Source organism: Meleagris gallopavo, chromosome 29, assembly GCF_905368555.1.
Source record: "Meleagris gallopavo chromosome 29, MGAL_WU_HG_1.1, whole genome shotgun sequence".
Taxonomy (NCBI): Eukaryota; Metazoa; Chordata; class Aves; order Galliformes; family Phasianidae; genus Meleagris; species Meleagris gallopavo.
Window position 1 is genome coordinate 3534894 of NC_139432.1, and position 23170 is coordinate 3558063.

The 23170-nt window shown below is 47.2% G+C and overlaps 3 protein-coding genes and 1 long non-coding RNA gene across 9 annotated transcripts; 3 read left to right on the forward strand and 1 right to left on the reverse strand.

Moving 5' to 3' along the window:
- Nucleotides 1–118: 118 nt before the first annotated feature.
- HOXB7 (homeobox B7) lies at nucleotides 119–4113 on the forward strand. The gene is made up of 2 exons (XM_085211156.1): nucleotides 119–518; nucleotides 3138–4113. Exons 1-2 carry the CDS (start codon nucleotides 119–121, stop codon nucleotides 3389–3391), a joined length of 654 nt encoding a protein of 217 aa, XP_085067282.1. The 3' UTR covers nucleotides 3392–4113.
- Nucleotides 124–22998, reverse strand: LOC146542587 (uncharacterized). Of its 6 annotated transcripts, none has more exons than XR_014880053.1 (6): nucleotides 22838–22998; nucleotides 11613–11887; nucleotides 3098–3942; nucleotides 1966–2804; nucleotides 1074–1604; nucleotides 124–438 (listed from the first exon to the last, which is right to left on the reverse strand). It is a non-coding gene; the product is annotated as an uncharacterized LOC146542587 (long non-coding RNA). The 6 variants fall into 6 exon arrangements; XR_014880051.1 differs by having other exon boundaries at nucleotides 3623–3942; nucleotides 22838–22990; XR_014880052.1 differs by having other exon boundaries at nucleotides 2647–2804; nucleotides 3623–3942; nucleotides 22838–22987.
- On the forward strand, nucleotides 6052–16836 carry HOXB6 (homeobox B6). Its single transcript, XM_085211154.1, has 3 exons — nucleotides 6052–6581; nucleotides 13688–14274; nucleotides 15643–16836. Exons 2-3 carry the CDS (start codon nucleotides 13866–13868, stop codon nucleotides 15900–15902), a joined length of 669 nt encoding a protein of 222 aa, XP_085067280.1. The 5' UTR covers nucleotides 6052–6581; nucleotides 13688–13865; the 3' UTR covers nucleotides 15903–16836.
- HOXB5 (homeobox B5) lies at nucleotides 18730–22056 on the forward strand. The gene is made up of 2 exons (XM_085211147.1): nucleotides 18730–19703; nucleotides 20780–22056. Exons 1-2 carry the CDS (start codon nucleotides 19157–19159, stop codon nucleotides 21025–21027), a joined length of 795 nt encoding a protein of 264 aa, XP_085067273.1. The 5' UTR covers nucleotides 18730–19156; the 3' UTR covers nucleotides 21028–22056.
- Nucleotides 22999–23170: the final 172 nt, after the last annotated feature.

Genomic DNA, 23170 nt, shown 5'->3' on the forward strand with positions numbered 1-23170 from the left:
CCGGGAGGAAAAAGGGCTCCTTTTTGGTGTAAATCTGGACTCTAATTCCGTAATATATCACGGTACCTCGTAAAACCGACACTAAAACGTCCCGACCTACAAATCACCCGGCCAAATTATGAGTTCATTGTATTATGCGAATGCTTTATTTTCTAAATATCAAGCCGCAAGTTCGGTTTTCTCATCCGGAGTCTTTCCCGAGCAAACTTCTTGCGCTTTCGCCTCCAATACCCAACGAACGGGTTATGGGGCCGGCTCCACGCCTCCCTTCGCCTCCTCCATGCCCGGGCTGTACTCCAGCGGCAGCGCCGTGCATCCCCAACCCCCCGGCATGTACTCCTCGGGGTACGGCCTGGAGCCCGGCTCCTTCAACATGCACTGTTCCCCCTTTGAGCAAAACCTCTCCATGATGTGTCCGGGAGATGCTTCCAAGCAGAACTGCAACAAAACGGACCAGAGGGATTCAGATTTACAAAGCGACAGTAACTTCCGTATCTACCCCTGGATGAGGAGCACAGGTAAGAGCAATCCTCCTTAAAGAAAGGAGCCCGGGGGGGTGGGGGGAGTGTAAATTATTTTATGGCGTGCGCGGGGGGTGGCGGAGGGGGAGGGGAGGGGGGAATTGTCCCCAACTCCTTTCATGACGTTTCACCGAAAACGAATCTCCGGCTTCAAAAGGGAGAGAGAGAGAGAGAGAGAGAGAGAAACCCCCGCCATAAAGCCATCCTTTTAGCTTTAAATATTTATTAGTGGTGCTGGGGTTGTGTGTGTGCCGTGCAAAAGGCAGTTTGTCTTAGAGGGGACAGACAGAGCTGCAGGAATAATGGCCATCCCCTTCTTCTCCTATATTTACAGGATGAAGATCGCGCTACCCCTGTGTAGATGTAGATATAGATTCCGAAATAAACTATTGATGGGAGGTGCTCGCAAGCTCGTTTTGTTTTCTCTCAGGCTGCAGACCTTTCCACTGCCAGCCCCTCGTCACCGCGTCCCAGACACCGCGATTAAGCCTAGCGTGTTGCCATCCGAAAGAGCAACGCATCATCCTTGGCTCAATTAAAAGCCCTGCTTACATTAAAAATGCTGACATTCCAGTCGGGATCCGGCTGTAGGGACGCGTCCAGGGGCTGCGAGGTGACCTTCCAAATAACCCCAAGCAGGATCCCAAAGCGGGGAACCCCACGGAGGGCTCCTCTCGTGGGGGTGGGCGGGGGGCACCCCATGCCGGGACGCTGCTCTGCCTTCATCCCCAGCCGTGTTCCGTCCCAGTGTCAAGTAACGTTTCCTAAATATCCCGTTCCCATCGCACTGGAGCGCACGGGACGAGGGAAAGAAGCTCCTTGAGCCGGGATTCCCTTCGCCCCGGGCCCCAGCCGGGGTATTTCCCTGTGCTTCGGACACCCGTGGATGTGTTTATACCCGGGTGACCCTGGCACGGAGTTGGGAAGAGCTGCACTGCCCGGGAGCGAGGAGAACGCATGAGCTCATGTCTGTGGCCGCCCCGGTGCCAGATTGCAACTTGAGAGCATCCATGAGAGCAGCCAAATCTTCGGAAAGTGTCGTGTTAGTAAACTTCGGGGGCGAGAGGAGTGCGGGCCAACCTCCTGCATAGAGAGGGGAAAGGAAAACAGAGGGGCAGCCAATGCTGGGCGGCTTCACAGGCAGGAGGTACCCTCGCACTGATTTGGTAGTCAGTCCTTTCCATTACCTGCTCCATAATTCATTCACTTTTAGAGTTGATTTATCAAAGACCAAATATTTCTGGTCGTAAACACTTCGTCTCCCCTTTTATCCGGCTTTAGATTTAAGGAGCCCTCCACTCCCCATCCCCCCCACATCCCCCCCAACCCACCCACCCCTTTCAGCGTGTGACGCTGAGAGGGACAGCGTTTAGGAAGGTCTGGAAGAAGGGCAAACGGGGGGACCTCGCACTCCCAAACCTGGATGCTTTGAGATCTGCTGTACCTAAAACCAGAGAAACTCGAGTTCGGGGATCCCTCCACCAGCGCCTGATGCCCACTGTGAGATCGCGGTTGTGGAATTTCATCAGCGAGCAGAGATAGAGTTGTCATCCCTATTCAGCAGCAGTTTATGGCTCTCCCTCAGCAGATTTTACAACCCACATTCCACGACCTGCAGATTCGTACTTTACAGCTAGCACGGCTATTTTGCTTCCCCCCCCCCTCCTTTTAATGACTGGATCTTTTCTTCCTTTAAAAAGAAAAAAGGGGGGAAAAAAAGGGGGGGGGGGGGGGGAGGAGGAAAGAGGAGTCCGGTGGAATGTGTGGAGGAGAGGCCGAGGGCTGCTGTCCGCCATCCCCACTTCTCCACGAAAGAATACATTCTCCTATAGATAGACATGGCATTTACACAGAAAACAGAGAAGGATCACAAGGGCTATATTGTGCCATTATTCCCACTCGGACTCAGGAAACGTCGGGTTGGAGAATGGCGGTGGAATTACGGGTCGGGCCCCTTACAGACCCTCTCCAAACAGCGGAATAGCAGCTCAGAGGCTGCAGTAGAGTTGAGGCTCTTCCCATGTTGTGCACACCCGGCGGTAGCAGCGTCCACGTCAGCCACAGCCGAGCAGAAGCCACCGCTGTGCCCAAAACATTCCCTGCGATAATTAAGACCATCACACACCTTCCTAAGCAAGCAGCTCGATGACAGCTTTAGGAGAGGACAAATAGTTGGGGTTGGAGGTAGCGGGTGCCTCTCGTTGGCTTCTTTTTGTGTATTTATCCCTCCTCCATCCGAAGTTTGTGGTGTTTAAGCAGAAATTCAAACAGGAGCCGAGCGCACTGGTAGGAGAAGAGCAGAAAACTTGGTGAAGTTTGCAGCTTCATCCCGTTTGGCTTTGAGACACAGCGGGGCTGCACGTGGAAAATCACCGCTCGCCTCTCCGGAATGAAGGGCGATTATTAAACTGACGATGTTTTGAGGCCGAGAATAGGGAGGGTGAGGTGGGCAAAGAGCGGAGAGTTGGTATTGAGGATGAGGAGATAAGTAGGATCAGGTCTTGCGCTTTGTTTCGTGGAGCTGAAAGGGACGGGCACCAAAAAATCCTCCCCCCCCCCAACACACACACACACACCTCCGAATCTAACTGATCCCAATCTGTATTTCCTTCCCAGGCACGGACAGAAAACGTGGCCGGCAAACCTACACCAGGTATCAGACCCTGGAACTGGAGAAGGAGTTTCACTACAACCGCTACCTGACGAGGAGGAGACGCATTGAAATCGCCCATGCTTTGTGTCTCACGGAGAGACAGATCAAAATCTGGTTCCAGAACAGGCGCATGAAGTGGAAAAAAGAAAATAAAACTGCCTGCTCCGGTTCCACCAGCCAGGAAAAGGCAGACGTGGAGGATGACGAGGAGGAATGAAAAGGACAAAAGGTGGATCCAGGAAACGTGAAAGCTCACGGGAAAGGGGAAAAATAAAAAAAAAGAGGGAAAAAAACACCCAGAAAAGACTGTATACTAAAATAGATCAACGTTAAGTGCATAAATAATTAAAAACTTAGGAATGATGCGTTGTGTTTCCTGACACTGAAAAAAAAATACTACCTATATTGAAGTTTTTTTTTTTTTTTGTACAATAGAATGAATATCTACCTATTAAATGTGGCTTTAGATTCAGAATAGACACATTTTTTTCTATGTGAGTCTTCCTATAGTCCAAGTAATTTGTAAATCTCCGTTTGTACTTCGCTGTGTACTTTTTGGTCTGAAGTAACGTGGTCGTGTTTAGCACCTTTAATTTAGAAGCTGTGAGCTGAAAATCTGAATGCAAATTATACTTCGCATATATAGAGTCCTGTACATAATAGGAATTATTATCACGCCTTCTCCCTGTAACCTCTGTGGTTCTTTCCACGTTGCAAGGCTGTTTTGTCTGTGTACATTTTTACCCGGATTTCCTCCTTGTTCAAACCCTAGGAAAAAAAAAAACAACAAAAACACAAAAGAGGAATTAATATTGTGCTACGTAAACTGTTGTATATCGAAGTAGCAAAGTATTTAATGGCGACGTGTTGCTTTTTATTTTTCCCTCGTCTGTGTTGATTATTCTTCGAAATAAAAAGGAAATCTCCAACCTTCTCGAACCGCATTGCGTTCCTTTGCCTTTCCTTGCTAAAACACAACTCAACGCTTTGGAATCTTTCTCTAATTATATACGGGCAAATGTTTCTATTAAAAGACCCCTTTTCTATTAAAACCTGCCCCGATTTTTCACCGCCCTGCGCTCCTCTTTCCTCTCAGCTGCTCTTCCAACATTTGAGCGCTTCTTTTTGGAGAGCTTTGGCCCAAATGCGATGAGCAGCGCTGAAATTCGCGACCGCCTCCTCTGTGGCCACTGCCGAAGGAGGAATGCAGAGGCCCAAATCACCTTTCGTTGTAATTCTCTTCTTCTTGAACCAATTTACAGGAATAAAAAACCCCGATCTATTTCGCCGGAGTTTTACTATTTTCTTTTCTTTTTTTTCTTTTTAAAGATTCTCCCTCCGCTCTTCAATTACTGCGGATTGGAACTCTTTCATTAGCACCGAATAATGTTTAGCATCAAAGCGCGCATAAAAGAAATTAAAGCAATTAAACGGGCGGGGGTTGGGGGGGGGGGGAATCAACAATGCAAAACAAAAGCGAGCAAATTTAAGCACTTGCGCAGCCCCTGCCGCTCTCCCCCCCCCCCCCCCCCGTTTATATATTACAGAGTGCGCGGCACAACGCGGATTCCTCCAGCGGAGGCTCCGCGTAACGTGCTCGCCAAATGCGCTCTCAGGATGCGGCCGGGGAAGCGCATAGAGCTTCTGGTTGGGGAATGGCAGCTTTCAGCCTTCCTCCCCTCCTTTCCTTTTCGCCACCCGCAGCCACGGTTGGCCCCACGGAGGCGAGCGGGGCATCCAGCAAAAGGTCCCAGGGACAGAAGAAAAAAAAAAGGGGGATGATGCCACGTCAAGGAGCCGCGCGCCCACATCCATAAGAGCGATTTGCAGCGCAGGCTGCATCTGCTAATTACGGGAAGCTCATTAGTAAAAGGTGCCACTTACGGTGGCGTATGAACACTGGAAATTCCGCTCGAAGGAAGGGAAAACAAAGGGAAATCTTCCATTTTATTATTTTTTTTTTTCTTGGCGAATCCTTTGGTGCGATCCTTTCGCGAGGTTTTAAAAAAATAAATAAAACATGCGGTTCTAGAAATTTCCCCCCCCGACTCCCCCCCTCCACGTTCTGCTGCATCGGCCCCCCCTGGCACGGAGCTGTGCCGCAAGCAGAGAGGATCGAGGAGGGATCGAGGAGGGATCGAGGAAGGATCGAGGAAGGTCTCATGGCTCATGGAAAAGGCGAAGTGTGTGCCATGGCGGTACCTCCGAGACCCGAACTGCGCACCCCGTGTGTCCCTATGGGAGTCCCCGCGCTATGGGGGGGGATAAGCGGATCCTGGGGGTGAGCGGCAGTGGGGACCCCCTGAGCACAGCCCCTTCACCTCCCCCCCACCCCTTCGACCCGGTTTTACCCAAGGCTCGAGCACCGCTGTCCGCTTTTATTTCCCTTTTTCTAACCCCCGAAATCTGCGAATTGTCCTTCGCAGCAAAATAATAATAATAATAATAATAAAGATTCCCCGTTGCATTGAAAAATCAAGAGACATCCAAAGTCTCCCCCGAACCCCACTGTTTTAGTGGCTTTGCTCGTTTAAAAGCCAACCCCAAGCCCAATCTCTTTATTTCGGGGGAGTCATTATTGTTCATAGCCTATTACACGAGGAATTATTTGATCATTTCTCTCGAACACCCCCCTCCATAGAACCAAAGGGGGGGAAAAAAATCCCCGAACCCCTTTTCATATTCTTTTATTTTTGTTTTAAAAAAAAGATGGCGGCTAAGAAAAAGACTGCTGTTAAACCGGTCATGAAGAAATGCAATAAATTCCTTGTTGTTTTATGAAAATTTACAACTTTGTGATAGAACTTTATGAGTGGCTGGGTTCTGGGATTGGCCAGAGCCGGTCATGTGGACTGCTAACCGTGAACATGAACTTTTTATTATTTCCCATGTGGTTATATTGCACCATTCTTCTGTCCGCTGCACCTTGGGTCGGATCAGTGTCCTCTATAGGGCTCTCTCCTCTTTACATTTTTTTACTTTGGTGTATAGGCTCGATAGGTTGAAAGCAGGGGAGAGGGGAGGGGGGGACGCCTATCCGCACATCCACACACACACATAGGCACTCACATCCTCACACACACATAGGAAAAGAGGCTTTTTTTTTTTTTTTTCCTTTTTTTTTTTTTTTTTTTTTTAATTCCTCTGTTAATTTGCCTGCCGATTTGGAATCTCAGTAGTAATGGAGGGACAGTGGAGATTCTGGAAGGAGTGGCGGCTTTCATTTTTCAAAGAGGGAAGTTACTCCATTTTCTATGCAAATGACAGAAATGCAAGAAGCTCTCACAAGTCAGAGAGGCAATCGACGGCTATCAGGTTGGGACAATATTTGTCAGCTAACAGATAAGCAAACGCTGTCTCCCTCTCCCTATATATTTTGCTTATACCACAGAAATGGACGTCAAAAGGTAAGGAAATAATACCTGTTTCTCTTAATTTATTAGTATTATTATTATTTTCTTTGAGAAAATGCATTTGTCAAGCTGCTTGTTTTCTGTTCCATTCCCCATCTCCCTCTGCTCCCCTACCCAAGGGGAGGAATAGACAGAAAAGGGTGGAGTGACGAAAAAGGGAAAATGATGGCTGGTGGAAATGTGTTTTAGTGAATATTAATCCGAAAAAATTGTAGGATACGGTGAGAAAAAAAAGACAAAAGGGAAGAAAAAGGGAATGAGGAAGAAATAGGGGAGATAGAGGGGAAAAGGAAAGAAAGAGGAATAGAAAAAGGAAGAGAGAATGAGAAAAAGAAAGACTGAAAGAGGACAGAGAAAGAAAGAAAGAAAGAAAGAAAGAAAGAAAGAAAGAAAAGAAAGAAAGAAAGAAAGAAAGAAAGAAAGAAAGAAAGAAAGAAAGAAAGAAAGAAAGAAAGAAAGAAAGAAAGAAAGAAAGAAAGAAAGAAAGAAAGAAAGAAAGAAAGGAGAGAGAGAGAGGGAAAAAAGAAAGAAGGAAAGAGTGAAAGAAAGAGGAGAGAAATGGTGTAAGAAAGAAAGAAAAGGAAAGAAATGGGAGAAGAAGGAAGGATAAAGCCTGTAAGGTCACCTGGCGATGGTAGGCTTGGAATGAAGGATTTTGCAGTAGCTCGGTGATGTGCCTTTTAGATACTGCCTTTTAAAAATTACCAGCCCCTTTGTGGGTAGTTGTCGTGTTTTATTTTATCCCCCCTCGCTGAATCTCGTGCCAGTTTGCCTGTCTTCAGGCGAGCCCAGTAATTTGGCGAAGTTTGTGTGGAAGCCAGTTGGGTTTTGCGTTGCTCTCCAGGGTCATTATGATGTGGGTGGTTTCTTCAAAGAGGGCATTTCACGGCAGTCCTCGAAAATACGGTTCTGGAAATTAGTTTAAAAAAAAAAAAAAAAAAAAAAGGAGAGGAAAAAAAAAAAAAAAAAGAGAAAAAATAGTAAGAAGAACGAAGCCAACCCAAAACGCTGCGCTCTCATTGTGTCGTGTTGTGTTTTTTTGTTTTTTTTTCCTTTTCCTTTTCTTTTTTTTTTTTCCTCCCCTCGTGAAACTCCCAAATGAAGCTGACGTTGCAGTGCAATAAACCTCCTCGTATTTAATTGCGTTTTGCAGTGTTAACGGGTCTTTATGGCTTTGCATGCCGGATTACCGGGTAGGGTTTCAGCCTCACGTTGTGTTGGTCCTTTCCCACAGCTTGGTTTTGTGCAAATCCCCTCGCTGTTCCCCCTCCTTGCTGTCTGATTTCCTAACGTTGTCTTAAGGGTAATAATTGTCCGGAGATGCGCGTCATTTTGAATGTGATTTTCATTTTTTCCAGCTTTCGGGTGGTTGAATGTAGCGCTAATTGCGATTGTTACGAGGCTCTTTTTAAATAAGATGCTGTAGGATCCTGTGTGTGTGCAACGAGATTAAGATGAGATTCATTACTTAAGCATAAACCGCTTTATGACGTGACCATTTATCTCCGCTAACTTGACTGTGCCGGAATATCGTGTGGACGAGAGTAAATGATCGCAAGCCGTGGAAATAATAAACAGAAAGACAATCTTTAACAGCCATTTATTCCCAAACCTGTTACATTTTTTCATAAATCACGTTGGGGGGAAGCTAATGCTGGTTCACTGCCTGTTCTCCATTACGTCTAGGTCTCTCCGCACTCGTTTTCTTTTTCTTTTTCAATCTCCCCAACGCAAATAGTAGTATAATAATAAGGAGAAGAATACGAACAGTTTATTAACCTTCCTCCAAATCCCTTTTATACCGATCCTTCCACACCCTCCTCTGGCAACCACTTGTGGGATCTCTCACCTCGGGGCTGACAGCGAGATTCAACCCTCGGCCCACGCGTGCCCCGGGGTGAGGGGGGGGATCCCCTCCTCTCCTTTCTTTGGCAGTTTCCCTGCGCTTTCATCGATGGAAATAAAACGCGGTGGAGGAGAAGGGAGGCAGCTCCCCGCCGTGCCGTCCCCCCGGTGCCGCCGCCGCGCTGCGGGGCTCGCCCATTCCCCGCCGTCTGCTGCCATCTACCGTCGGCGGCGGCGGGCGGCGCTCCCCGGGGGTTCCCGCAGTGCCCGGTGGGGCTGGGGGTGATGAAATGGGGGCCTGATGGAGTGGAAGGGTGGTAGGGGGGGACACGCAGCCTGAATCCCGTCCTCTGTGCCCCAATGCGAGAGCCAGCTCCGAGCTTCTCGGGGTTCCCTATGGCGTTTTGCATCCCCGAGGCCTGGTGTTCTGTTTAGGGGGGGTCTTTTAGCTGCGTGCGTCTGAATGTAAATATATAGGATGGATGTATAGATGTAAATAGATCGCCTGCTATAAGATCTACGTGCAACCCCCCCTCCCCCCGTACGTCCGTATGTTGAGCTGTGCCTACTTCGATGTGTGACCGCTGCTTGTGTACAACTGCGTGTCTGTTCCTTGCCCTGTGTGCGGAGATTTATCATAAATACATACACATAATTATATATACACGCAAAAGCTCGCATCTATCTATCTGTATACACACACGGAAGACGAAAGATAGCTGGTTGTTTGCAGGGCAGGAGCACGGGAGGAGATCTTGTGAAATGAGCTCCAGTAATGACGTACGAGGCGCAGGCGAGGTGGGATTTCAGCTAATCATAAAAGGCAGAGGGGCTTTTATTTATTTATTGCTTCCAGTGGTCATTTCGGTGGGGTCTGGAAAAGATATGTCAAGTCGTGTACACAGAATGGAGGTGGTTGCTGGGGAAGGAGCAGAGAGTAAAGGCAGACGACGAATCACTTTTAAGTTACTGCTGGCTTTGAAGGGACAATGCGAGCCTGTTATTTTAAAAGGTTTCTCTCTCTCTCCCCCTCTCTCTCTCTCTTTCTCCCTCTCGTTTTCTCCTTCTACCACACAGTTTCCTGGCAACTGTTTACGTCTGGACTGGTGACATTTTCTCTAAGAAAGTGAGATGATGATCGGTGCTTGCGTTAAAAAAAAAAAAAACAAAACACACAAACGGAGGGGATGGTGGTGGTGGTGGTGATGGTAGAAAGTTTCTCTTTTGACCCGCAACAGCCGCGATTAAACCGTTCCATGCTGCAATTCCCAACACCCCGCAGCACTCGCCTGACGCACCGCAGTCGGTTTTTCCCTTCCTCTGCTCACCGATATTCCTTCTACCCTTCCCTCTCTCTCAGGGTTTGCATTCGCCCTGGTGCGATGCGACCACCACAATGTCCTCCCCCCCTTTCTCCCCCTTCCCTCCCCCCCCCCCCTTTTTTTTTTTGTTGTTGTTAATAATTAGCCTCACTCTTTAATGGAACAATGGTAGATTATTATTGCTTCTTTTGAAAGATCCCATTAACAAGGTTATTACGCACTGCACGGGAAGTCAGGTAAATTAAACTTAAATTGCTGGGAATTCAGTTTTAGGCGGTTATGCGCTGGGAGAGGGAATATTTCTTTTTTACACCTTCAGGGCTCATTGTTTTAAACACGGCAACAGCGGAGCACAGAGGACTTCTGTCGGGTTTCCCCCCGATGTAATTTGGCTGTGGCTGAGCATTACAGAGAGGCTGCTCTGCTGCCAACTGCTTTCTATGTCTGACTCCAGGAACAAGGGTTTTTTTCAAGTGTTTTCGTGGTGTTTGCTTGACTTTATGGCTGCAATAAGTCCCTGGGTAGGGAAACCCCCGCTGTGTTCTCACTTCAGAAGGATCGGGAATTCCAGCTCCACATGAAAAAAAAAGAGTTTCATTTTTTATTGGAACCAACTGCACTGAACTTTCCATCAAGTTCTCAGCCGGTTTAGCTCTGGCACAAGAAATGCTCTGTTCTGTTTGCATTTCGAAATATTTGGGTGTTGTTTTAATCCCCTCATCTATCTGCCTCCCTCTGCTTTGTGGGGATGACGTTTGCTGGCCAGAAAAGCGAAGCAACAGAAAAGTTGGACCTTCCTGGGCAGATAGCCGTGATTGTGCGTACTGTAAATCCGTCCCTTTATCTTTATTGATGCCCTGCCAGCTGAGTGATGTCAGTCAGAAAGCAAAGACGGGTTCCCAGCGCTCAGTGAAACGCTCCCTACCACCTTCTGGCGTCTCCTGCGACTTTCCCTCTTTATTGCCCCTTCTCTGAGCCTGTTTTTAAGGAGATGAGGCCAAAGGCTGAATAAAGATATGCCAATGGGCACTGTCAGAGAGAGACCTAACTTATGGGCTACTGTACGAGCTTGCTGCTGAGTCCTTTATGCTCTGTGTCTGTGTCCCTCCCGGCTTGGCTGGCGCTGGAGGCGGCCAAAGAAAAGAGAATTCGCGAAATCGGTCTCAGATTTATATCGGGAAAGGCAGGAGAGTGTCTGCGAAGCGGCCATGCCCATAAGCCACCGTCCATTCATTTATTTATTCAGCCCTTTATTTTGGCAAAGCCATTTACATGGGAATAGAAACCACCTCCGTGCTGAAGGTACGGTTCTCTAAGACACAGCATAGTGTAAGGTCCCCTCTCGCGTTCGCATGCATTTTAGGTGACAAACCAATTATTCCTCGGGCCGGACCCTTCGGCAGATGAACACTATGACACTCTATTTGGTTTTGGATATATATATATATATATTTCAGTTTGGAAATCAAGTCCTCTCTTCTCCTTTCTCTCCCCAAATCACCATCTGCGGGGCAAAGAGAAGCTTCGCCCTTCTCTTAAGAAGCGAGATGTATTCATTTCATCTATAGGTCATCTAAAATAGCAGCAATAAGTAATTAGCGAGCGGCCAGTTGCAACGCATTTTGTTTTCTTATATCATGCGGACATATAAACCGCCCTAAAAACCTTCTTTAGCCATACGTGCACAATCTGAGCAGTATTTTACTACGGTAAATCCGAAGTGGGGGGAGGGAGGCGGGGGGACCAAAGGGGAGGGAGAACGAAGGGGTGTCCAAACTATTTCGAGGCATTTATTCGCAAAGCAACCGTGAGAATCGAGAGCAAACATTCTAGCAAACATTTCAGCAGATTTACTCACGCACTGAATTATCAGGACCTCCCATTTCTTAGCCCAGAATTTGCATGCGAAGCCGATGGTGGCAGACAGTCGCTGTTTTGGTAGCGTTATCAATATTGCGTAACTCTAATCAAACGTATGAGCCGCTCCTGCAAAGCTGTGAACTTCAGGCTCTCATCCGCTGCTTTTTTCTCCTCTTTCTTCTCCATCCCTTTCAATCCCGTATTTGTTTTTCTCGCATACCAATAAAGCCGATCTACGTAAGTTTGGGTCCACGCCATGCACCGAGGGAAACTCTGCAAGAACAAATATAAGAGATATCAGTCAGAGAGGGGGTGGAGGATGGAAAACTACTTCCCTTGCATGTTATTTCCTTGAATTATAAGGATTACGTTTCAGCCGAAGTGTTCATCGCAGCCATGGCATGAAACAATCTTGGCTTTGCTCCTGTAAATACGATGTTTAAAATAAATTAGCTCGTAATAAGATACGACTTTCGTAGATACTTAAAGCTCCGTCAGAGAGAGCCGAGTTGGCAGCTGTACAGTGAGCTTGTAATGTATGTAATTCTAGATCTGGAGAGCACACGGCCGCAGATCCAGGCACAGAGGAGTGCATATGATAACGTGTGTCATTTCACCGCGTGTAAGAACCGACAGACAGATGGTTACAAATTCGGATGGGGAAAGAAGTCCTTCATACGATGCGAAAGAATCAGTGGCACTTCTGGATTTCATTATTGTTATTTTTATCGTTATTATTATTATTTTTATTTTTCTTTTCTGTAAGGTCTCTCTGGCTTTTCACGTTTGATAAGAGGGAGCAAACCGAGGTTTGAGGGGGTTGGGGGGGGGACGGACCAGGTATTGCGGAGCGCATCCCTGTGCGACCAAATCCGGGAAGGAGCGGGGGAGAGGGGGGGGGAGAAGAATAAAGGGATGAATGCAGCCATAAATGAAAGAGGCGACCCCCAAGAGCAAAGTGTGGCTTTTAGGGGCTTTCAGCGTTTGATGTCGGCAAAAAAAAAAAAAAAAAGAAAGAAAAAGAAAAAAAAAGAAAAAAAAGAGGTTTTTTGCAGCGGGGACGGATTCGGAGAGCTGAGAATCGCGGGGTCTCCGAGGCAGAACCCCTCCGCACCACCGCTTTCCTCTCGTAAAACAATTCCGATCGGTGACGATCGATAAACTCCGCTTCTGAGAGTAACTCAGAGCTCCTTTTTGGCCATAAAAGGTCGGGCGTGGATTTGGTATTAACAAAAAAACGCAAGAGGGCACAATGCGGTACGGGACCGGGAGCAGATCGGGATTTTGCAAAGGATAAAGGAAATACTTCGATTTTCCATTCATCTCCCCCAAGATGCGGCTTTCGCAGGAAAAGAAACGAAAAAGACCCAAAACGCGAGAAGCGAAGGTTTGGGTGAACGGAGCGCAGCTTTCTTTAACAGAGGATGCAAATCTATGGTAATGAGCTAAGGAACGGACCGCAAGAAGCTGTCAGCATTTATTTGCTCCCTTATCGGAAATCTGTGTTAATCAAAGCGGCGGGATCTGCTCCCTGCAAACTTCACCCACCCGAACGCCAAACTTTTCCTCTTTTCTTTTCTTTTTTTTTTTTTTCTTCCCTTTCCTTTCACGGCAGAAAAGAGCTCGGCTATTTTCGGACGGCTCGCGGGCAACAGGGGTTAAAGTTTTCCGAATGCAAACAATTAACTTCTTCCCCCCCCCCCCCGCCCCCCTCCCCCGCCATCTATTCCCCCCCCCACCCCCCCGCCTCACACCAGGTATTTCTATGCGTTATGTGTGTGAATTCACCCGCGTGCACACCGTCATCTGCACACACCGGCTCTCACTCCCCTGTGCTGAAGTGGAGGAGGGGGGTGGAGGAAAGGGGGGGGGACGGAGCGGGGGGGGGGGGGCGGTTTATTTATTTCTGAAGCTCTGAGCGCGCCGGGAACGCTTCTTTCCGCAGATATTATATATTTGGTTAAGGGGGTGCATTTCTGCTGTTCAAAAGGGAGGGAAAAGGGGGTGGATGGTTTGTTCTTGGGGTCCCTGGTGCAATCTCAGCTCCTCATGGGTGCTATTTTGCAACCTCAGGCGCCTGCTATTGGTCAGCCCATGATCAGATGGTTGTATTTCCTTGTGTCCCTCGCTGGCACCACGCCATCTCCCTTCAGCTAAAACCCAATCTCCGATATACTACTAATAGCTAAACCACTTGGACTATAAAACACAACAAATCATAAAGCCGGGAAAGGACGGCAGGCTCCTTCCAATGAGTTCTTATTTTGTCAACTCGACCTTCCCGGTGAGTCTGGCGGCGGGGCAGGAGCCCTTCCTGGGACAGATCCCGTTATATCCCTCGGGCTATGCGGATCCTTTGAGGCACTACCCAAGCACCTATGGAGCCACGGGAGTCCAGGAGAAGGGCTATGCCTCATCTCCCTACTACCAGCAAAGCAACGGAGCCTACAGCCGCAGCTCCGCCTGCGATTATGGGGCCGGAGGGTTTTTCAGGGAGAAGGACCCTGCGTGCCCCCCCCCCAACCTGGACGAGGTCCCCTTCGCCCCCGAGCCGCGCAAGTCGGACTGCGCTCAGAGCAAAACTGTATTCGGAGAAAGCGAGGAGCAAAAGTGTTCCGCCCCGGTTTACCCCTGGATGCAGCGGATGAACTCTTGCAATAGTGAGTTTACTCTTTTACAGAAATAAATACATCAATCTCCTCCCCCCCTTTCTTATTTGTTACCGCCAGAGTGAGAGAGCGAGAGAGAGCGAGGGAAGCAAGAATAAGGTTCACTTTAGAGCCCAAACTTCCAGCGGGGAACTTAGGCAACGTGAGAGGCTCCAAGTTCTCCTGACACGCACCAAAACTTCACGCCGTGAGGCTCTGCTCCTCTCGCCCCCAATAGAACAGCAGCAAACAACTTCGCTCCGTATTTAATTCCCACTTACAGCATTTCTGTCGTCCCCCCCTCCCTTCCTCCCCTCCTTTTTTTTTTTTTTTTTTTTTTTTTTTTTGTTTAATTTCACATTCCTATTTGCTTGTCACGCATTTCCAGCGATTTATCTCTGTCTTTCCCCGGACGGACGGACAGATTTCCCCCAGTTCAGAGCTGGAGGATTCCGTACCCGCACGGACCCGCACCCCCACGCACCCCCCTGTAGCCGAGTTGCAGTTAAATAATATAGAAGTGTTTAAATATTTGAAAGGAGGGAGAGCTTACATTTTTAATGAAACTTACACATAATGAAAAGTCCGCCCGGGGAGAATTTTTTTTTTTCCCCTTGGTGATATATGACTTCTTTAAGTGCTGTTTCCTCAATCAGGAGAAGGGAAAGAAAAAAAAAAAAAGAAAAGGGGGGGGTGGGCTTGGGGGGGACGCAGGGGGAGGGGGGGAAGAAAAATAATAGAGGCTCACCACCCTCATCCCCGTGTTTAGATGCATTTGTTGCCTTTTAAAGTTCCGAATTGATGTCCATTAGCGCAGGGACATAAAGTGTTGTGTCCTCTTTAATGCAGAGTTTGGGCAGATCGATTCACTTCATTATTGCTTAAATGCTCAGCTCCATTACAGCTGCCGGTAGGGTGGAAAACAGCGGCGGGGGGCGCGGGGGGGGGGGGATGTGGGGGGTCGGGGTGTGGGGGGGGTGAGGAGAGAGAGAGAGAGAGAGAGAGAGAGCAAACACCTTGCGATTTTTCATCGCGGACTGAGATAGATTTCGCCCCTCCGCTCAGCTCAGCTCTGACCCCGATCCCAGCGCAGCCTCGCGCGGAACATCCGCGTTCGGGAGCTCCGCGCAGCGCCGCGCAGCGCCGCGGAGGCCGGGCTGAACCCAGCGGAACATCGAACAGGCGCTCAGCTCTGCGCACACAAACGCGGGGATCTTTGGGGAGGGGGCGGGGGGGGGTCGGGGTGTTCGAAACCTTCACCTCGCATCGGGGTTTTTTTCCCTTTGCTCCCCCCACATTTTTTTTCCTATTTTTTTTTTCAATCTATTTTTATTATTACCATTATTATTTATTATTATTATTATTTTGCGGCTGTCACAGGTTCCTCCTTCGGGCCCAGCGGCCGCAGAGGCCGTCAAACTTACACCCGTTACCAAACCTTAGAGCTGGAGAAGGAATTTCACTTCAATCGCTACCTGACCCGACGCCGACGGATCGAGATCGCCCATTCGCTTTGTCTGACGGAACGGCAGATCAAAATCTGGTTCCAGAACCGTCGGATGAAGTGGAAAAAAGAGAACAAACTGCTCAGCTCCTCGCAGCTGAGCGCGGAGGAAGAGGAGGAGAAAACGGCGGAGTGAAAGGAGAGTTGGAAAAAAAAAAAAAAAAGAAAGAAAGGAGAGAAGGGAGTGAGTGTGAGAAGCCAGGAGGATGAGGGTGGTGTGGGCTGGCTGCGAGGAAGGGAAAACGCGCACATTGGTGGGACAAGAGCTCTGCGGAGACGGCGACAGCAACAAAAAAAAAAGTTTGGGCTACCAATGCTATGGACTCGTGTTCCCAATATCTGTCGTGTCCACAACATCAACAAAAAAATCAGGCTTCTAGTTGCGTTTTTTTTTCTTCCTAGACTTCCCTCCCCATCCACCCCCACCCCCATCCCCTATGGAATAAAATAATAATAATAATAAAAAGTAAAGAGAGAGAGAGAGAGAGAGAGAGAAGGGAGAAAGGGAAAAAGTGAAAGGGAAAGGAAAAAAAAAGACAAAAAAAAAAAAAAAAAAAAGGACTCCTACCCGTGTTTCTACCCTTGGTGTCACTGTTAGTAATCTGCTAACTCTGTATTTAATGGAAGTGCTGCAATATATGTCATTCGGGGTGTTTATTGTCTTAATTTTGTAAAGAAATGTTTCCTGCACGGTTTACATAGGGGATTTTTGGTTGGGTTTTGGGTTTTTTTTGTTTTTGTTTTTTTTTTTTTTCCCCCATCTTTCCCCCCCCCCCCGCCCCCTCCCCCTTCCTTTGGTAAATTAATGAAGCCCTGAGGTCTTGTAATTAGTTTATCTTTTTTTTTCCTTTTTTTTTTTTTTTTTTTTTTAAAGAAAAACCTACTGAAAGAACGAGTACTACCTATAGGGATACAAAAGCAACAGGAAAAAAAGAAAAAGAAAAAAAAACACACAAAAAAAAAATAGAAGAAGAAGTTCTATTTTATTAATTTTTTGTACGTGTTGTGTTTGGAGTTTGTCTTAGGTATGAACATGGAATTCTCTAATAAAAACAAAGTCTTCGATCTCACCACTGTCAGTATTGTTATCTTTCCCTTCTCCAGGGCAACTCGCCGTGCTGAAGGAGCGCAGAGTTATGAAGAGAGCTTTGCTTCTCTCTTTATGGCACTGCCTTCTAATCTGCAAGGACGAGCAGCTCCAAGCATACGGAAGTTACAGCCGAGAGATAAATCTGCTTTTCCCTCTTTTTGTCTAATCTGAAATGGAGGACCTTTCACCAATAGTATTTCCTCGCTGACATTCTGCTTTACTAGGGCTCTTTTTTATTGTTACAGTACAAAGAGTTATGACGAAATCCTCTCCATATACATAATAAATCAAGGAAACGGGCAAAAATATGCTCTCATTTATCCACCAAATATACCTAACATTTGCCTAGCATCTTTCAAACATCTGCTCCCTTCCTTCATATCCCCAAATCAAAGTGAAGCGTATGGCAAAAAAAAGTCCAGATTTCAGGGGAATTTTCCCCCTGAAACGAGCAGCAGGAATATAGCGTTCATTTAAAGGGGGGACAACAAGAAAGGGGGAAAGGAAGGAAGAAATAAACAGGAAAGAAGCGATCTAAACTCAGTCTAACGAGCTCTTTTAACACAGGAGATTTCTTTTATTTTGAAAGAGGTTCCGAAGGCCCCTTCTGGGGGTCTGCGCTCGGGATGGGACGGGGAAATGTTTCTGCTCCGAAGAGCAATCCTTGACATTCAAACGGCAAACTTGGATGGGTTTCGGTGTGAAACGAAACAAAACGCTTTTTTTTTCCTTTTCTTTCCCCCCCACCCCGATTCTGTTTTTTTATTATTATTATTCTTTTATTTTTTTATTTTGTTTTGTTTTGTTCTGCTGGAGATTTCGGATTAGGAAGGGAACAAACAGAGCGGCCGAACCCGGAGACGATTTTCTGGAGTTTCACGGGGTTGTGGGGGGGGAGAAAGAGGGGGGCTGAAAGCAATGCAATAAGATCTCCCCATTCCCATTCCCTTTTCCCACTGCCATAGGAATACCTATGTACGAACGCACTCCCCCGTGCCACGAGCTGCTTTAATGTCAGTCACTTTTAAAATCAATTCATGCAGAAGCTTCACAGCTGTAGGACATTTACTATTATTGCCACGCTTTTCATTGCCCGTAATTATTATAATTATATGTCACTTTCAATATGGCGCATAATTTCCAATGAGTTGCAGACAAGCATATGAAATTCCTAAACTGCTTTGGGGGAAAAAAAAAAAAGAAAAAGAAAGAAGGAAAGAAGGAAGGAAGGAAAGAAAGAAGGAAAGAAAAAAAGAAGGAAAGAAAGAAGAAAAGAAAGAAAGAAAGAAGGAAAGAAAGAAAGAAAGAAGGAAAGAAAGGAAAGAAAGGAAAGAAGGACAAGAAAAAGGAAAGTAATGCTTAGCAAAGCACAGCTCTTTCCCATCACTTCTAGCCATTTCTGAGTGCTTTTGCTCCCCAATGCTCCTTGCAGGTTTGCACATGGAAAGGAACAACATAACACAATGCTGTGTGCAAAGAGGACGGGAAATGTTCGGGAACAAGAATATCCTAAAAACGACGCTGTCACCGTTCCCACCGGCTGGACTTTGCCTCTTTTTGCTTTTTTTCCCCCTCGTTTTCCCTCCTTTTTTCCCCTTCGATGGAGGTGCGTCCGCCCGACTCGGCGTGCACAAAACTCTCCTTTTCCCACGGAAATAAGCACCCGCAGCCACGCATTGTCCCCAAAAGGAGAAGAAACCCATAAGGAATTTAACACAACACCTCCAAACTCCAATCCTACAACAGAAGAAACAGCGAGAAACAGCGCGATGGTTCAAACATCGACCCGGGCGTGAGGAGCCACGTGGAACCTCAAGCAAAGCGTGGAGCCCTCCCATCCAAACACCTCCCCAAATTCCTCTCCTTGGATTTTGCAAAGAAGGGGAGAAAATGGGGAGCGGAGACCCCGAGTTGGGGTCGGGGTGCGGGTCGGGGCCGGGCTGCAATACCCCTGCGCGGCCGGCAGGTGGCGCGCCAGTCCAAGGTGGCGGTGGCGGCGCGCCGGCGCGCCCGGGGCCTCGGGGCGCCGCGCACCGACTTGGGCCTAACGACTCCTCGCTCGTCATTATTTGTAACCATAGAGCATGAATTACCTCTTGAGGTCATCAGTGAGAATTTACGACTGGTCAACAAAAGCACGTGATTCCCAAACGCACCCCCACCCTCCCCCCATATTTGGCCGCATACATAGCAAAAACGAAGTACAGTGCATTGCTATAATTCATTAATACATCATAAATCGTCAAGCACAGGGTTATAACGACCACGAGCCACAAATCAAGCCCTCCAAAATAACCCAAATGAGCTCTTACTTTGTAAACTCGTTCTCAGGGCGCTACCCAAATGGCCCCGACTATCAGTTACTAAATTATGGGACCAGCAGTTCCATGAACGGTTCTTACAGAGATTCAAGCACCATGCATTCCAGCTCTTATGGCTACAACTACAATGGGATGGACCTTAGCATCAACCGCTCAGCCTCCTCTAGTCACTTTGGGGCTGTGGGGGAGAGCTCCCGCGGTTTCCCTTCTCCAGCTCAGGAGAGCAGGTTTAGACAGGCGTCTAGCTGCTCCTTATCTTCTCCCGACTCCCTTCCCTGCTCCAACAGCGAGAGCCATGGAGGCAAGCCCGCCCCGTCCCCCTCCGACCAAGCTACTTCTGCCAGCACCAACACAAATTTCACAGAACTAGACGAGACCAGCGCGTCCTCGGGAGCCGACGAGGGCACTCCAATAAGCAGCAGCATCCCCCGAGCGCAGGCAGAGCCCATCGCAACCTCCACGGCAGCAACAGAAGGGCAGGCACCTCAGATATTCCCTTGGATGAGGAAACTTCACATTAGCCATGGTACAGCTACTTCTTTTTCGGTCGTTGTCGTTGTTGTTGTTTATTTTCGCACACCCCTCTTTTTTTTTTTTTTAATCCCCCCCTTTCCCTTCCCACACCTCCCCCCCCACTCCCCCCTTTTTTTTTTTCTCTCTCTCCTTCCCTTTATTCGGTGCTGGCTCTTTGATCAGAATCGCAGCTATTTATGGCTTTTTGCATTTCTTGCTCTGATCACTGCCTTCAAGCTGCCTCTGGCGCCTGGAGGGGGAGAATTTCTTTTAGTTTCGCTATTCCGTCCGCGAAACGTGCGCTTATTTCAGGCTAGTAGCGATATGTCTATGGTGGGAGAAGGTAATTTAAAAATTGAGGGAAGGGGGTGTTCCTTTGGGGTGGGGGGGTGGGGTGGGGGGCAGAAGAAAGGAAAGAATTGACCATTAAAATGGCATTATATGCACAGATGGATCTCTCCGTCCTTTCCTTCTCTTCTTCTGCCGGGTGTACTTTTGACATTCTGCTCTTGATAAAACCCAAATTGCAAAGAGATACAGAAAACAGTGAGTCGTCCCTCCCCCCCCCCCCTCCAAACCTCGCTTTTTTTTTTTTTTTTTTTTTTTTTTTTCCTCCTGGAGAAAAAGAAAGCAGCATTAATGCAGATGACCCAGCAGAGCGGGCACAAACACACAGACACACAGACACACACACACAAAAAAGAAAAGAAAAAAGAAAAAAAATAACACAAAAAACAGGCGGGGGTGAAAAAGAGCGATTTCAGGATCTCGGTTCTTCGGTTAAATTATGAATATTGAGTTCTCGGGTGTCGCTTTTGGGGCCAAAGGTGGGGGGATTTCCACGTGTCGGGGGTGTGCGGGGAAAGAGAAGGAGACCGGGGGAAAGGTGGGGAAGCTGCTATATTGGGAATAAGCAACGTTCCTAATTGCCCGAGGAAGGTGAATCTTTTCCCTCGGTGTTAAATATACGTAGATATACATAGAGCCGTAATGATTAAAAAAAAAAGGAAAAAAGAAAAAAAAAAAAAAAAGCCTGGCAGAAAGAGTTGAAGCGAAATTGAAAATCCCGTTGTTGTCCGTGTTATTCAGACATGACTGGACCAGACGGGAAGAGGGCGAGGACAGCTTACACTCGCTACCAGACCCTGGAGTTGGAAAAGGAATTCCACTTCAATAGATATCTCACCCGCAGGAGGAGAATAGAGATCGCTCACGCTCTGTGCCTCTCCGAGAGGCAGATCAAAATCTGGTTCCAGAACAGGAGGATGAAATGGAAGAAGGATAATAAACTGAAAAGCATGAGCTTAGCCTCTGCGGGCAGCGCCTTTCAGCCATAAATTATAGAGGAAGGAATATCGAGGAAAGAAGAGGAAACATTAAATAAAGCCGTAAATAAATAAAGCGCAGCAGATCTTAGTTTTGGAGTACTGTACAGTGAGGCACCTTCTTTTCGGCATGTTGTTGCTATTCGAAACCGACTCGTATGGTACCGTTGTCCCAGGACTGAGTTCATGTCGTGGTTTCTTTTTTTTTTTAATCTTCTGTTTATTAATTTTTTTTCCTATTAATTTTTTTTTAATTATTATTAAATTTTATTTGCAGATGCTCCCCATGCTCTCGTTGTTCTTATAAATGTACGTGTCCGTGCTATCTTGATGCTTTCTGGAAAGCCAGCATGTTTTATGTGAGCCCTATAAATGTTATAACTTATTTATGAGATGGTAACAGATAACGGTTGTTTGTTTATTTGTTGCTTTTTCCCCTTCCTGAGTTTACTGCTTTGGGGGTGAGTTCTTCTCTGCCTGAGCTAAAATCGGGGGTTCCTGCACTACAGCCGCAGTAAAAATAATAAACAAGGGAAAAAAAAGTACAAAAAAGAAAAAAAAAAAAAGAGGAGGGGAAAAAAAAAAGAGGGGGAAAAAAGGGGGAAAAAAGATTAAAAAAAATTAAAAAGGGGGAAAAAGGAAAAAAAAAAAAAAAAAAAGAAAGAAAAATCTCATGTATCTTTCTGTCTTAAAATTGTCCAGTCTGTGTTTTAGTTCAAACTTCAGGCCCGGATTTCCCGTCCCAGGCTGATTTCTGAGATGTGCTCTTAGACGTGGGTAAACTTCACTATTCAAAAAATGTATAAAACCGGACCGACGATAGAGTGCTCTAATGTTTGTAAATACTAGGAATATTCCTGATGTGACTCATAGACGGTTTGTAGTGGGCAGAGTGAATGCAATGTTACGTGTAAAAAAAATAATAATAATAATAATGGCATCTGTCATGTCTAGCTGCCTGGTAGTACTTTGCCTATACGCTTTTTTGTATTTGTTTGTAGCTTTCCTTGAAGTCAAATAAACGTTTCTCCTACTCACAAAGGCTCCGTTCCCGCATTGCTCCCGCAATCCGCCGGCCTGAGCCGCACCGGGAGCTCCCGGGAGGGCCCTGAGTTCCTCCGGAGCTCCCAATCTCACCCACACACCCCGCACCGCCGCCAATAAACGCTGTTTTATCCCATTTCTCGACCGCATCCCCAAAAATCAACGCATCCCCCCCCCCCCCCCCCGTCCTCCTCCCGGTCCAACGTAGCAAACAAACTGCTGGAAAGTACTTCAAGTTACAACGACGCGGTATAACCCCCCCTTCCCCCCCCCCCTCCAGACCATATACGTGCGTTTCAGGAACGGTCAGATACAGATAAACACACAGAAATCCTAAAAGCAGTGGTATTTCTATCGGTAGACACATCAAACTACGCTCTTGGAATCAACGTCTCCGTGTGTTTGTATATTTAGCATACACAGAAAATGGATCTACAGATCTATACGAACATCTCTCCAGAATATCTCTGCCCTGAGCTGTAATCTCTCCCATCTCTCGGTGATGCTGAGCTCGCATCCCATCTCTGCCTCCGCATGTAAATCACAGATCGCGACTCTCCGACTACCGAACGCTCGCTCCAACGACTCGTTTCGGCCTCAGACAAATCCAACCAGCCTCAAAGATGGCAAATGTTACCATTCTGCTACCTAGGGAATCTAACCAGGCGTTAGGCACTCCACTTTCGAGTCTCTCTCGTTGGCAAAAAGCCACTGCCAGCCCTCCAGCACAACTCCAGCTTTTTGTTCGCAGCAAGTAAAGTTGGATCTTAAAACTTACCAAACTTAATCTCCCACTGTTTAGGTACTTCTTAAGTGATTTTGAGAGGGATGTGAAGTGGACTGTCAGATCCCAAACCATTTGCTCGCCTTCCCTTGGTATTTTTTTTTTTTTTTTTTACCAATAGCAAACTATACCAAAAGTGGGTATGACATTTAGATGTCAAATGGATAGGGTTTTATCTAGAAGTTAGATCGTAAAAATCGCCCAGACCTCAGACAGATACCCCTCACTGGCTCTCAAAAGTCACGTGAGGTCCATAAAGTTAGTTTTATGGTTTTGGGGAGTTGACAATGTACAATATATTTCACATTCTCTAGAATGTTAAGTGAC